At 45.6% G+C, this 14173-nt stretch overlaps 1 protein-coding gene across 3 annotated transcripts; it reads right to left on the bottom strand.

The window, feature by feature from the left end:
• Window positions 1–1433: 1433 nt before the first annotated feature.
• LOC116817833 (gastricsin-like) lies at window positions 1434–14068 on the bottom strand. 3 transcript variants are annotated; one of them, XM_075064908.1, is made up of 11 exons: window positions 13986–14068; window positions 12389–12686; window positions 10800–10948; window positions 9368–9518; window positions 7156–7273; window positions 5793–5911; window positions 4794–4993; window positions 3342–3464; window positions 2560–2707; window positions 1993–2091; window positions 1434–1795 (listed from the first exon to the last, which is right to left on the bottom strand). In XM_075064908.1, the coding sequence occupies exons 2-11, from the start codon at window positions 12473–12475 to the stop codon at window positions 1640–1642; spliced, it is 1350 nt and encodes a 449-aa protein (XP_074921009.1). In that variant the 5' UTR covers window positions 12476–12686; window positions 13986–14068; the 3' UTR covers window positions 1434–1639. The 3 variants fall into 3 exon arrangements, with proteins under 3 accessions (XP_074921009.1, XP_074921010.1, XP_032624176.1); XM_075064909.1 differs by lacking the exons at window positions 10800–10948; window positions 12389–12686; window positions 13986–14068 and adding an exon at window positions 10634–10737; XM_032768285.2 differs by lacking the exons at window positions 10800–10948; window positions 12389–12686; window positions 13986–14068 and adding an exon at window positions 10234–10357.
• Between the last annotated feature and the right edge of the window lie 105 nt (window positions 14069–14173).

The raw sequence follows: 14173 nt of genomic DNA, 5'->3' as shown, positions 1-14173 counted from the left end.
CACCATACCCATGTAGTCATCTTTGTCTATCTGCATGCAGTTAGTAAACCTAGTTCTATGGAACCCAGTTGGGGCTGTGTGATTTCCACATATTCTTAACATTAGACAGAGAGCAAAGACACAACCATCACGTTCCCACGTGACTTAATTTTCTAGCAAGGAACAGCCCGATGCCGAATTATTCTAGGTTATGGTGGTGTAGCGGAGATAAAAATCCACTCTTCAGAGTTCAAAGTGCCTTCACAAATGTCAAAAGAGGATGCTGCAGGGTTGCCCACCCTCCAGGATCATCCTGGAGTCTCCAGAAATTAAGGATGAAACTTTAATTCAAGATTAAGTCATGTGATGAAGCCTCCAGGAAGACGTCCAGCCAAGACTGGCAACCCTAGGCGGCTGTGAGGGTAAATTAAGTAAGGAGGAAAGTGTTCGTACCCCCATATGGCAGAGAGGGAAAGTGACTTGCCCTCTGTCACATCAAATGTCAGCAGTACAGCCAGGACTGGAATTCTGGGGCACCGTTACCCCAAAGCAGGATACGAGTGACTCCCACTGATTGCAGCTGAGCACACTGTACCTGAGAGCAAAATTTGGCCCCTAGATTTGCCCATGCTCAGAGTAGCTCATCAGGAGCATCTAGATGTTTCTGCCCATGAGTTCAATGTCCCATTGACATCAACTCGGATTCTGTAGCAGAAGATTAGAGGCCAACAAGTCCCCCACCTCCAGGGTGTTGAAATGTGCCAGGTTCCCTAGGGTTCCACCTTCCTGGTTCCATTGGCTCTTTAGTGAAATTGGGCCAGATCTGTGAAATGTTCTGGTCTTGCTGAATTGGCAAATTGTTGAATCAGCTGTTTTTCTGACCAGCTGTAGTCTTCAGTTAACAGGTGGGTAAACTGAGGCCCACAGCAGGGAAGTGACTTGCCTGAGTTCAGATAGGGATTCAGTGACATGGTCAGGAATGGAACCAGAACTCAAGATTCTCAGGCCTTTGCCATAACCACCAAACATTCTTATCAACCTTAACTAAAGGCAGGATGATCATTTTCTAAGTGACCAGGATTCTGCTTAAAACTCACCCTCCCTGGGCCTCTGTTCCCACATCTCAGAGTGCGTTGACATCTACAGATTAAACAAGCTGCATATTATCAAGCAACTAGTCCCAACAAAGGAAGGGAAGGTGTAGTGTGAGCCGAGTGTTGTTTAAACTTGGAGCTGCAACATGACTATCCTATAACACCATGTTAAGTGTGGGTGGTATTTAAATGGAATTCCTATGGTTGGGTTAGCTTTAAATTCACCCCTACTCAGAGCAGCTGCATGTTTGTGCCCAGGACATACCACTTTGATGCCATGCTTCCCTCAGCCATGTGTTTATTTTGCACCAAGAGATCAAACGAAAACACATTTGCTTCATGTTTTTAATGTCTTTTATTTATTTACAGTCACCTTCAAAGGGAGCCCAGAATTCCATAGCACAGATTTCACTGGAGAGAGGCTTCAGAAATTTGCAAAAGTTCAGTACAGAGAGACATTCAAAATCCTTGGAAAGAGGCATGGGGGGACCAGAGTGTTACAGCCTAGCAGGTTGGAGGAGAGGCAGGAGACGGTTCCGAGCAGCATGGAAGACAGTCGGTGGCGCTTACGCTGCTGGGGCAAAGCCCACCTGACTGTTGCCTAGATCGTAAACAGAGTAATATGACCTGAGGAAGACGTCACCCAGGATCCAGAGGGGCTGCCCATTCTGGGATGGCAGGTAAGTGGGCGAGATGCCCACGACACACTCGGTGCTATTGCTCTGTTGAGACGAAGACAGAAAGCTGAGTTAAAGCCCTTTGGTTTGGAAGCTCTGGTCATAACCCACCACATGGATAACACAAGTACGGATGTGCCCAGCAGACCCATATCAAATATATAGCTCTCCAGGAGCCCACCCAGAGGAGACTATGCAAGCAGAGGAAGGTGAGGATAGTGCACTGCTATGAGAATCCATACCTGGAGCACGTAGGCAGAGGGGCTCAGCGGGAAGCTGGTTCTACTGATGGTGAAGGAGATGGTAGGCATGCTGTCAATGCTGCTGCAGCTAACCACGTACTGTGGAAAGAGAAAGCAAGAGCAAGTTTGCATACTGGGTACAGCCACTGCAGATAAAATGCTACAACCCGTGTGACTCTCAAACCGCCACTTCTCCACACAGAGCCACTTTCCATCAACCTGGGAAAGCTCTTTATAACAATCACATGGAAAAGGAAGGAAGACAAATGTTTTACTGCAATCAAAAGGCCTCAACAGCCCGAACCAGCAGAGATTATTAGGTTCCCCCTTACCCCCTTTCCCCGATGGGCAAACAGGCACAAGAAGGTTAAATGAGTTTCCCAAGACCCAGCTGAGAGTGAGTGGCAGATCCAAGGATAGAATCCAAGAGCCCAGACCACCAGTCACCTGCTTTAACCACCAGACCACACTTTCTCTGAGCTGCTTCACCCAACAGAAACCTGCTTAGCAGCAAGGTTCCTCTCTTTTCCACTTTTAAGCCTCCCTGTGGCCAGCTGTTCTCCATACCTCACCGTCGCTGTTCTCCTGAGCGCCAATGTCCTCCATCAGCTCCGAAAAGATCGCCTGTGGAGCAGTGAGGAGGGAAGTTCCAGTGTCCACAATCCCCTGGCAGCCACTGCTACACCAGCCACTGGACTGTCCGTCAACAGAGAAACTAAGAGAACAGAACACAGGACACTTCAGCAGGAAAATTTGGCAGCAATGTACCCATCTTTTGCATGACAAACCAAGAACATGGGGGTCCTTCCATTAGAGATGTTAGAGCCACTGTTTTGTATTCTCGGGGTATCTCTGGAACTTTTTAAGTTTAGGTTATCTAAGGTCCCACAGAGACTTGGGGGCAGAGTCTGGAGTAGAACCCAGGAGCCGAGTTAGGAATAGGAGCCAGGAGTCCAGGTCTTGGCTCCCAGAGTCCTTTGTCTGATCATGGAGGACAGGTTCATCAAAGGCTATTAGCCAAGATGGTTAGGGATGCATCCCCATGCTTTGGGTGTCCTTAGCCTCTGATTGCCATAAGCTGGGAGTGGATGACAGGGGATGGATCACTCAGTGATTGTCCTGTTCTGTTCATTCCCTCTGAAGCACCTGGCATTGGCCACAGTTGGAAGACAGGATACTAGGCTAGATGGACCTTTGGTCTGACCTAGTATGGCCGTTCTTACATTTGTTATTATGATCAAAGCATGTTCCAAAGCCCACTGAAATTAATGGAAGGACTCCCACTGATTATGATGGGCTCAGGATCAGGCCCTACATTCCTCAGAAAATACCAATGACAACAACCTTACCCTTCAATTCCAATTTGCCAATAAGCATCCTGGGTGACAGGCGTCCAGACAATCTGACCAGAGTACAAATTGGAGTCAATCCCTCCAAAGAGAAGTTCACCACCATCCTGAATGCCCTCTTGCCTAAACAAACGCCCAGGAAAGAAAGCACCTGGTTATTTATAGCCATCTACAGAGTCCAAAGACAGCCTGTGACTGGGGCATCCCGGATCCTAGCTGGAGTTATAGCACAAAAACCTTCTCAGAGATAGACCAAGAACCCTGGTGACAAAGGGTTGAGGCGGGAGTAAATCAAGCTTATGGAGAGCTTTCGATCATCATGCACCAGACATATTGGTGCGGTGACACCTGCACATTCTCCAGTAAGCGGCAAACCTGGGCAGTCCCCAAATACCATCACAGTGGGTGGGTGCCAGTCAGTTTGCAATGGGGTGTTTCAGAAAAGCCTCATCTACTGTTTGGAGGAAATGAATCATCTTGTAACAAGGATGGAGTTGTCAGTCTAATGCCCGGCGTTCAAAGGTACCATGGAAGTAACTGTGGGTACTCGGCATCTGGGAAAAAGCTGGCATTGAGTGTCCAGAGCAAATCATAGACCTGGAAGGGACCTCAAGAGGTCAGCTAGTCCAGTCCCCTGCACTGGTGGCAGGATTAATTATCTAGACCATTCCTGACAGGTGTTTGTCCAACCTGCTCTTAAAAATCTCCAACAATGGAGATTCCACAACCTCCCTAGGCAATTTATTCCAGTGCTTAACCACCTTGACAGGAAATTTTTCCTAATGTCCAGCCTAAACCTCCCTTGCTGCACTTTAAGCCCATTGCTTCTTGTCCTGTCCTCAGAGGTTAAGAGAAACAATTTTTCTTCCTCCTCCTTGTAACATCCTTTTACATATTTGAAAACTGTTATGTCCCCTCTCAGTCTTCTCTTCTCCAGACTAAACAAACCCATTTTTTTCAATCTTCCCTCATAGCTCATGTTTTCTAGACCTTTAATCATTTTTGTTGCTCTTCTCTGGACTCTCTTCAATTTGTCCACATCCTTCCTGAAATGTAGCGCCCAGAACTGGACACAATACTCCAGCTGAGGCCTAATCAGAGTGGAGTAGAGCAGAAATGGCACAGTGAAGCCTAGCAACTGTAGCCCCTGAGGAACATGCTACGTCTGATTGGGTAGAACCTTCATCACAGGGAGGAGCAGGTGAATGACCTCAGTGAGCTTCCCCATACTGATCGGTTTGCCCAGCTCTGAGCGGGAGAAGAAGGGGCTGCAGAGAAGAAGCACGCATTTCCAGGAGAAGGGATGAAGTCTGATCCTAACCATTATTCTGCTATTGGCCCTCCTCAGAGTATGGGAGCCAGAGGAGCCGACACAAAGGGAAAAGGATCATGGGAAATATAAAGACAGCAGATGGGCTTAAGGAGACAGGGGAACGGCATCCTCCTACTTACGCGCTCAGGTAGAAGCTGAAGAGCGAGGCACTGATGAGGTTCTCCTGGATCAGACCTTGCATCACGGTGGTGGCACCACCAGCAGCAATGGCAGGGAAAGCCAGACCGAGGATCCCATCAAACTGAGCATAGACAAAGCTGGTGCCAGGCTCAGTCTCACTCAGGCCAAACTCCTGTTTTGTGATGGAAACGTCCTGGATCTGCAGAGCAAGAGATGGGAATAGCCATTACAACCAGACAGAGCAAGCAGGCCACTGAACCTAGCAAACCCAGGAAGGAGAACTTTGGGTGCACTTATCTAACCAGCCAAGAAATCTCAGAGCACTTTCTGTGGGTCTCATCACCTCCATTTTACTGATAGGGAAACAGGTACAAACAGGGGAAGCTATTTACCTAAAGCTTACCCAGCCCGTCACAAACAGAGTTGAGAATAAAAACCAGATCTCCTGACTCCCACTACTAGACCACGCTGCCTCTTACAATAATAGGTTGTTACCACTAGCAAGACCCACTGAGGCTCAGACGTTCCTCCAAAGCACTGCAGCTAGTGGATGTCCAACTAAACAAAGGCTTCCCAGCTACAGGTGCCTCACCACACACAGCCCGGGAGCCCGAAGGTTCACGGTGTTGAAAAAAGAATGCTGAGTGCCTTGGGTTTTGTTTGAAATACTCCCAAACATCCGGTTCCCCAGCCACCTAATTTCTGAAAGCTTACTTCAACAGCCCAGATTATATCCTTATCTGGAGATTAAAAGCGGGAAAAATGTCTCCGTTCTGGCCCTCGGCAAGGCTCTGTTTGAACAGAAAATTCCCCAATGAGTGATGGGCCGTATATTCACTAGCTAGAGTGAGTGATCTCAGCCCCTTCGTGGCAGAGCCTACAGCGGAAATCAGAGACTTTCTGCTGCTGCCTGCTGAAGGAGTTTGGATGTTAGCACCTGCCAGCTCATGCAAAACTCTAATAACTATATCATCTCCTCGGCTGATGCTATTACTTACTGTCACGGTGTCATAGCCAAAGACTCCAGTGAGACTGCCACTGCCATATTGCAGAGAGAAGGTCTGTCCATTGGAAGAGTAAGTGGAGGAGTTGCTGGGGTTGAACCGAGTGTGGGTGGCTAGGGGTAAACACAGATCAGCATCAGTTGTCAGCTCGTACGAATGACAGATTCAGACTCAGAGTTGAAGCTCCCCACCCTGAACCGAGCCCGACACTAATCCCCTCTAGAAAGGTCCAATAATGACAAAACTTGACCTTTCTGTAGCACCTTCCCCCTGCTGTTCTCAAACACTTTCCACCCGTTACTAATCAATTAAGCCACACCACTCCTCTTTGAGGTAGGTCTAATCACCCGCACTTTACAGGTGGGGGATGAAGGCACAAAACTGGGCAGTGATTTGCCCAGTGGGACACAACCCAACCCCACAATCCTGTTCTTTAGCCATATGACCATCCTTCCCTGGCTTGCCTCTTTCTTTGCATGCAGCCGTCTGAAACTGTCACATGTGCCTACACTGATTGAAACAGTTTTTCGGGATTCCAGACACCTCAGCAGTGAAGCCGTTATGGGACTGAAAGCATTTGAACAGGAATTTCTCCCCTTTGTAATACATGGATTGATTTTATTTTTATAAACAGTGCAAGAAATAACGCTGCTGCAGAAGATCTAAGAAAGACAACCGTGAAGGTCTGGACACATGTCAAGAACAGACACAGAAAGGATACCAGACAGGGTGAAAGATACCAAATTGCAAGCAGGTAGAAATAGAGGAAGACCAAGGATGCGCTGGATGGACATGGTGGAGACTGACATACAACAAAAAGATTTAAAGATGAACAAAGCCATGAAGCTGGTACAAGGTAGGAAGTGGTGGACAGACTTTGTTTGGCCTCAAGAGTCACAGCTGAGCTGATGGATGGGAAGCAAAGAAGAAGAGAAGAATAATTTGTGTGTCCATGTTGGTATTATATAATTAAACAGTATCTATTTTAAAATTATGTGTGAGTGTATATCTATAAATAAATCTATTATTTGAATTCCCATAAGAACCTAGGAGCCCCAGTCACGGACCAGCCCCCACTGTGCCAGAACAAAAAACAGAACAAAAAGAGGGTCCCTGCCCCACAGAGTGTCCAATCTACGTAAATGACATGAACTTCCATAGCCTCGGCTATCTTTCTGTTTGCAGTGGGACTTCAGAACACTCCTAGCATATTGGGATTTGAAGGATATCTACATTATTCCTGATGAACAATCTGGATTAGGGCTTGGTCAGTGCCCAGGATGGGATAGTGTGATAGAGAATTTCCCTCCATGGTAGAGACATTTCCCTCAGCCCCTTGTGCATGGGGATTACTCACTGCAGGCCTGGCTCTGGCAGTACGTCGAGGGCACCCACAGGTTGGATGAGCCGGTGTCGAAGAGAACCAGGAAGTTCTGGGGTGGGGTTCCAATACTGATCGCCCCATAGTAGGACATCTAGAGAAAAGGGGGCATTCTTTTCATCACAGGTTCTCCTCCTCATGATCTATGTCACTTGCCAACCAATAGTACTATTGAGCATGCTGGAGACAGTTACCGCCATCTGCACCACATATGTAATCTCAAACCAATGGGGCTGCCAGGTGGATGAATGGTGACAAGAGACAATGGAATCACATGCAGTTAGAGGTTTTGCAAATGACTCCAACTATGCTAGAGGGTTTCCAAAAAAAGGGCAAACTTCCCCCCGCTTCCATTTTAACCCTTCTCTCTCCCCCAGAGAGATTCAATTTCTTAAATATATATTCTAGCTAGAAGGCAGCCTGTGCTCTTTATTAAGGCCGGGAGAACTGTTGGGCCTTTTATTCCTCGTGGAAGAAAATCTATATGGAGGAACCACTGGGCATAGCTGAGTCCCAAATAACTGTGTTTACTTACTACAGCAGAACCTCAGAGTTACGAACAGCAGAGTTATGACCTGATTGGTCAGCACACACCTCATTTGGAACTGGAAGAACACAATCAGGCAGCAGAGACCCCACCCCAAAAAAAGCAAATACTGTACAGTACAGTACTGTGTTAAACGTAAATGACTAAAAAAATAAAGGGAAAGTTTAAAAATTTTTTTTGACAAGGTAAGGAAACTGCTCCTGTGCTTGTTTCAAACTGGCTAAAGGCATTTTTCTTCTACATAGTAAAGTTTCAAAGTGGTGTTAAGTCAATGTTCAGTGGTAAATGTCTGAAAGAACAAACAGAACTTTTTGTTCAGAGTTCTGAACATTTCCGTTATGAATTGTTATGAATCACGTTATGAATCAAAGTTATGAATCACCTCCAGTCCTGAGGTGCTTGTAACTCTGAGGTTCTCCTGTAGACACAAACATGCAAGGCTTAGCTACACACGTGGCTGCTCTGGTTGGCTGGTCTATAACACGGTGACCACCACGAGAGGGCCCACAAACTATTTAAAGGGATACTACCCAATTCTAGTATACTACTATCATAAGCCTTTCTCCCAAATCTGGACCTTAGCGTCCAAAATCTGGCTGCTTAGCATGAACCTCCAAGCTTAATTACCAGCTTGGATCTTATCTCGCTGCCACCAGACAGGAATTACAGCGCCTGCCTCGCTCTGGTCCCCCCAAACTTTCCCTGGAGAGACCCCAAGACCCAGAAGCTCTGAGTCTTACCGGCAAGGGAAATATTCCACTTCCCTTCCCCCTCCCTCTCCCACCCAGACTTTCCTCTCTGGGCTAACCTGAGAGTATTGATGCAATCTCTTTACATCACAATACTAAGAAGCATATCTCTCTATTCCACAAAAGAGACAAACCCAAATACAAGGAAACAGAAATGATTCTATCTCTCTTTCCCCCTCCACAAATTCCCTGGTGCTGCAGAGCTTATCCTCCATAGATCTAACACAAAGAGAATTCCCTCCTTGTTCCTTAGCCTACCCAGAGAGAAAAACTCAAACAAGTCTTAAAAAGAAACTTTATATAAAAAAAAAAGAAAGAAAAAAAGACATCAAATTTCTCTGTATCAAGATGACAATAATACAGGATCAATTGCTTAAAAGAAAAAAATGAATAAACAGTCTGATTCAAAAAGATATCCAATTTGAAACATTCCAGCAAGTTACACACATGTAAATACACCCAAAACAACATAAAAGCCTATATTGTTTTTCTACCTGTACTTACAAGTTGGAAACAGAAGATTAGAAGATAGAAAGAAGCTTCTCATAGCTGAGAGACAGACAAAAGACACAGACCCAAGACACAGAAGACCCACAAATTCCCTCCCTTAAGCTTTTTAAAAAATCCGGTTTCCTGATTGGTCCTCTTGTCAGGTGTTTGGTTCCCTTTGTTAACCCTTTACAGGTAAAAGAAACATTAACCCTTAGCTATCTATTTATGACAACTACAAGAATCGTCCTACAGACGATGGGCTGGTGCAAGTTGGATATCATATTTTCCATTTGAATTCTCTTGTTCCTCCCATTCCTGCTCCACAGTTGACAGCCTCCATCTTTTCCTCATCTCTGTTCCATTTTTGTCATTATTTTTTCCAAATCAGGCACATACTCACATCCAGGTTGTTAGACAGGGCCTCATAGGTAACAGCAAAGTTGTTGAAGTACTTGCTGGCTGGGTCAGACTTGTGGTTCTTCAGGTAGTCCCTGAGTACGCCCTTCTCCTTCATCACCTCCCGCATGGATTTGAATTTCTTCAGGGGAATTCTGCACAGAATGTAAAGACAGCGATCAAGTGTCCCCTCATCATTTTCCCTCTTCCTATTCCCCCTCTCTCCTTTGTGGTCTCACTCTTCCTGCTTCTCTCCCATAGCTTCAATAGGTTTGGGATGGGGTAGTTTAGTGGTATGATTTTCCAGCCAGTGAAAGAACCCAATGCATTGGGACTAATTAGTGGGGTTCCACAGGGACTGACTTCATTGTAATTACAGCAGGGATAAATTTGACCCCCTCTTTTCCATAGACTTGGTTCTCTTAAGACCTCCTTGAAGTAGGGAAGTAGCACACTGGAAAGCTAAGAATGGGAGATGGACACTAGGGTAATGGTGTCAATGTTCAATGTTAAGGTCAACCCTGGACTATTGTTTCCTTGAACTCAGGGAAAATGCAAAGCCACAGAAGAAAAAGCCAATTATTCCTAAGAACAGTACTTAGCACTTGTACAAGCACTACTGATTCACTGATCAGCAAGTCTAGTAAGGTCAGTAGCACTGTCCCCATTTTACAGATAAGTAAACTAATGCCCGGAGAGATTAAGTGATTTGTCCAAGGTCATAGAGCCTGTCAGTGGCAGTGCCAAGAACAGAACCCAGGAGTGCCACTCTCCTTTTCAAACCCCTCCCCACTACATTCTTATTCTTTCCTTCACACCAGCATAATCAGCAATCACTGTCAAGTGGCCATGCTGTTATTCCATGCTCACCTCACCATCCCCTCTGAGAGGTGGAGACACACCAAGGCGAAGATCAGCCACTTCATGATGCTCTTCTTTTGCAAACAGTTTCTAAACAGTCCCCCAGTTCAGTCCTAGACACCGGGCTGAGGTTTGAGTCCCAGGCTCCCTGTCTATATACCCAAAGGGTGCACTGTTGTCTCCACCTCCTTTTGCGACTCTCTCATTCACATATCAGAAGCTTATCAACTGTCAATACCACTTCATGCTGCGGCTTGCCCTAACAAAGCTAAGGACCCTTTATCTCAAGAACAGCTGCTTAATCAGAAGGTTAATTGCCATTTTATTTTTAAATTACTCCTTGCAAGAAAATGTTGGAATGATAAGAGGAATCGAAGTTCTTAAACTCCCAAAACACACAACAACCCACCAGCTTATTCCCCTTTATCATCCACTTGCTTGCAGTCTGATAGTTCTATCGCACGTTTTCTCCAAAGGAGGAAAAGTTTGATCACACACAGCAGGTGGCTTATAATGGAAAGAACAAGATTATAATTGTTTTGAGTAACCTGCATTGTTTCCGTCCCAGTACTCACCTGTAACTTTTCAAGAGGCCAGACAAGTACAAGGGTATATAACGTCCCTCAGAGAACAAACATGGTGGTGTGGGTTGCATATCGAAACAGTCTCTGCTGATTAGGGGAGCTCCATTCATCTTGAAAGGCAGGAATGTCCACATGGTGGCCTTTTAAAAAAACCAAAGGGTGAATTTTAGGGAAGGATTTTTATAACCTCAAGTTATGTGTGCAGCTGTATGTTTAATTTGCATTTGCAGTTACACTGAGTGTGTGACAGTACATCAAATCTTTGCATGTAAGTACAGTAAAAATCGTAGTAGTGAGGCCAGCTAAGTACTTAAAAGAGATTATGCAAGGTTAGGTGAAACTCTTACATGCAAAAGACCAAACATTTAAATCATCATAAGCCCCACAAATCAATTTTCCCTTAAAAGTAATTGCAGGTGCAGTGGTAAGTCTTAATCTTAACTCTGCCCAGTAGTTACACTAATGGAGCAGTGGGAGACACACAAAAAGCGTCTTTAAAAATCAGTTTTGTCTAAACTGGGATACCAAACACTAAAATGCCTTAATTGTAATCTTATTACTATTAAATGGTGCCACTACAGAGCAGAGTTAGTTATTTGGGTGCCTTCACCGTGCATTTCCATTTCTTAATAAAAATCTTAACTCTGAATTTCTTGGGTTTGGAGATGATCACTGTCATGTTTTTCAACTTGTCATACTGAAATGCACTCTAAAGCTTAATTCCATTTTAAATCACTTTTTGTCTGGGACCTAATAGAATACTTAGGGTTGCCATTGTATTTCAAAAAGAAAGGGGGAAGGGATAGCTCAGTGGTTTGAGCATTGGCCTGCTAAACCCAGGGTTGTGAGCTCAATCCTTGAGCGACCATTTAGGGAACTAGGGTAAAAATCTGGGGATTAAGTCCTGCTTTGAGCAGGGGGGGGGCAGACTAAATGACCTTCTGAGGTCCCTTCCAACCCTGATATTATTATAAAATCATGAGTGATGTTGAGAAAGTGGACAAGGAAAAGTTATTTACTTATTCCCATAACACAAGAACTAGGGGTCACCAAATGAAATTGATAGGTAGCAGGTTTAAAACAAATAAAAGGAAGTTCTTCTTCACTCAGCGCACAGTCAACCTGTGGAACTCCTTGCCTGAGGAGGTTGTGAAGGCTCGGACTATAACAGCATTGAAAAGAGAACTAGAAAAATTCATGGTGGTTAAGTCCATAAATGGCTATTAGCCAGGATGGGTAAGGAATGGTGTCCCTAGCCTCTGTTCATCAGAGGATGGAGACAGATGGCAGGAGAGAGATCACTTGATCATTGCCTGTTAGGTTCACTCCCTCTGGAACACCTGGCATTGGCCACTGTCAGTAGACAGATACAGGGCTAGATGGACCTTTGGTCTGACCCAGTACAGCCGTTCTTAGGTTCTCATGTAAAGGCTGGTTTTCATAGCATGCACACACATTGATCCTGGCTGACACTGTTGAGAGGTAGTAATTTGGGGCAGGATGGCAACCTGCCAAAACTTGGTGTCTGTAATTTGCATAATTTATTACTATTATTATTATTATTATTAAGCAACACTCACCAGGGTATTTCTTGCTGCTTTTTTGCAGCACTCAGCAGCTCCTGAGCCTGTTGTGCGGCGAGGAAAAAAATCTCTGCAGGGTGCCATTTCATATTTCGATGCAGGGTGAAGGGCCAACTTTCAGCAGGGGATCCAGAGGCCACTTCGGCATGTCAGAGGAGCAGTCAGGACTAATTTGAGCAGCATTGAGAACCCGTACGGCCAGGTCAAGTTGCCAACTGGCGACCCTGTTCTTCCCCTGATTTCAGGTGCCAGAGTGATGCTCCGGACCACTCTGGCTGCAGGCAGTGCTACACTCCTGGTTGAAATACGGGATAAAAGGCACTCATACTGATTTTTGATTTAAATAAGGGGCATCCCTTATAACATAGGACTGTTGTTATTCCTACAGAGGCACAGCCCAGCAGATCACCAGGGGAGGAGAGCTCTGATCATAAACTCAATCACCCTTGGATCTGCAAGGGAGATTTTATCAATGGCCTTGGTCAGCATTGGAGTACAAAGCCCAACTATGCACAGGACAGGAACAGCAAATTGTTTCCCACTCCTCAGCAGCATCTGGCTCAATTCCTGCGTCCACCAGCTAGGGCTACCACTTCATCATCCAGTTCCCATTGATACCCTTCAGCATCAATCCCTGTCCTGATCATTATCGGTTTGCTCCTGTGCCCCAAGTAATGTGGATTCTGACATGAGCTGCTAGGGGAGCAAATTCCAGATGTGCATCACTCGCTAGGAGACAAACCCCTCTGGACATTTCAGCTAAACTTCAGAGGTTCCAGTTCCAGGGGCATCTGTGTTGTCCTATTGCTGTTAAGTTCAAAGGGAGCTTCACTTGCACCCTTGTGATCAACTGTGGTGGGTTTTGCAAAGATTTCACGGGGGGCAGGGCCAAAAGGGACCATTTTGATCATCTAGTCTGAGCTCCTGCATAACACAGACCAGAGCATTTCACCCAATCATTCCCAAATCAAATCTCATGTCTGGATCAAACCACCAGCGTGTAGCCCTGTTCTGAGTGCATTGCACCTACCTCCAGCAGATAGCTGGAGGTGGGAGGCATCTGTCTCCTCTTTCCCCCACCCCACTTTCTTTTTAAACTCACTTTGTCAACACTTGAAGAACTTTTCATCCCAATTAAGTCTTATGGAATTGCTTCCTCCATAGTCTCTTTTGCTACCTGCAGATGGGTAAATTCTTCAGCCTTTTGACCTAAGAGCAGTGCCATTCTTTGCAGCCATTTAGCTGTCTGATCACCTTGATATCTGTGGGAACAGGGAGAGGTGCAGAGCAGCAAGGAGAAGGAAGACTCTCAAGCTTAGCTATGCAAACAGCAGCCCTTACCCTCCATCCCCAAAGACTGTGACTGTTCACAGCAGAGGTATATGCTACGTGGCCCATATCCTGTTCTCTGGATTTTCATTATAAAAGGGCAAATATAAATATCAGCTCACTCAAGGGGACCCTTATCACCAAGGGCCTAGATAAACAGTGGAAACTGCTCAACCCATGGGCCAAAATTACAGAAAAGCAAATTGAACGTGGGTGGGAAAGAGGCGTGGAATGAACCCTGTTACCCCACCACACACACACAGACCTGATTTGGTCTTGTAGAATGTTCCTTTCTCCTTCAAGCTCTGTTAAAAATGGGCAAGAAGCCAGGTGCCTAGTTGTATCAGCTGAAGCCAACACTAGAAATGTAAGAATTGCGAAACTGGTTCAAATCAATGATCTGTCTAAGTCCAGGATCATTAGCAGATGCTTCACGGGTCATTGCAATGAACA

The sequence above is a fragment of the Chelonoidis abingdonii genome, chromosome 4 (assembly GCF_003597395.2).
Source record: "Chelonoidis abingdonii isolate Lonesome George chromosome 4, CheloAbing_2.0, whole genome shotgun sequence".
In the NCBI taxonomy this organism is placed as follows: domain Eukaryota; kingdom Metazoa; phylum Chordata; order Testudines; family Testudinidae; genus Chelonoidis; species Chelonoidis abingdonii.
Note: the sequence above shows the minus strand (reverse complement) of the source record. Positions and strands in the feature narration are given on the sequence as shown.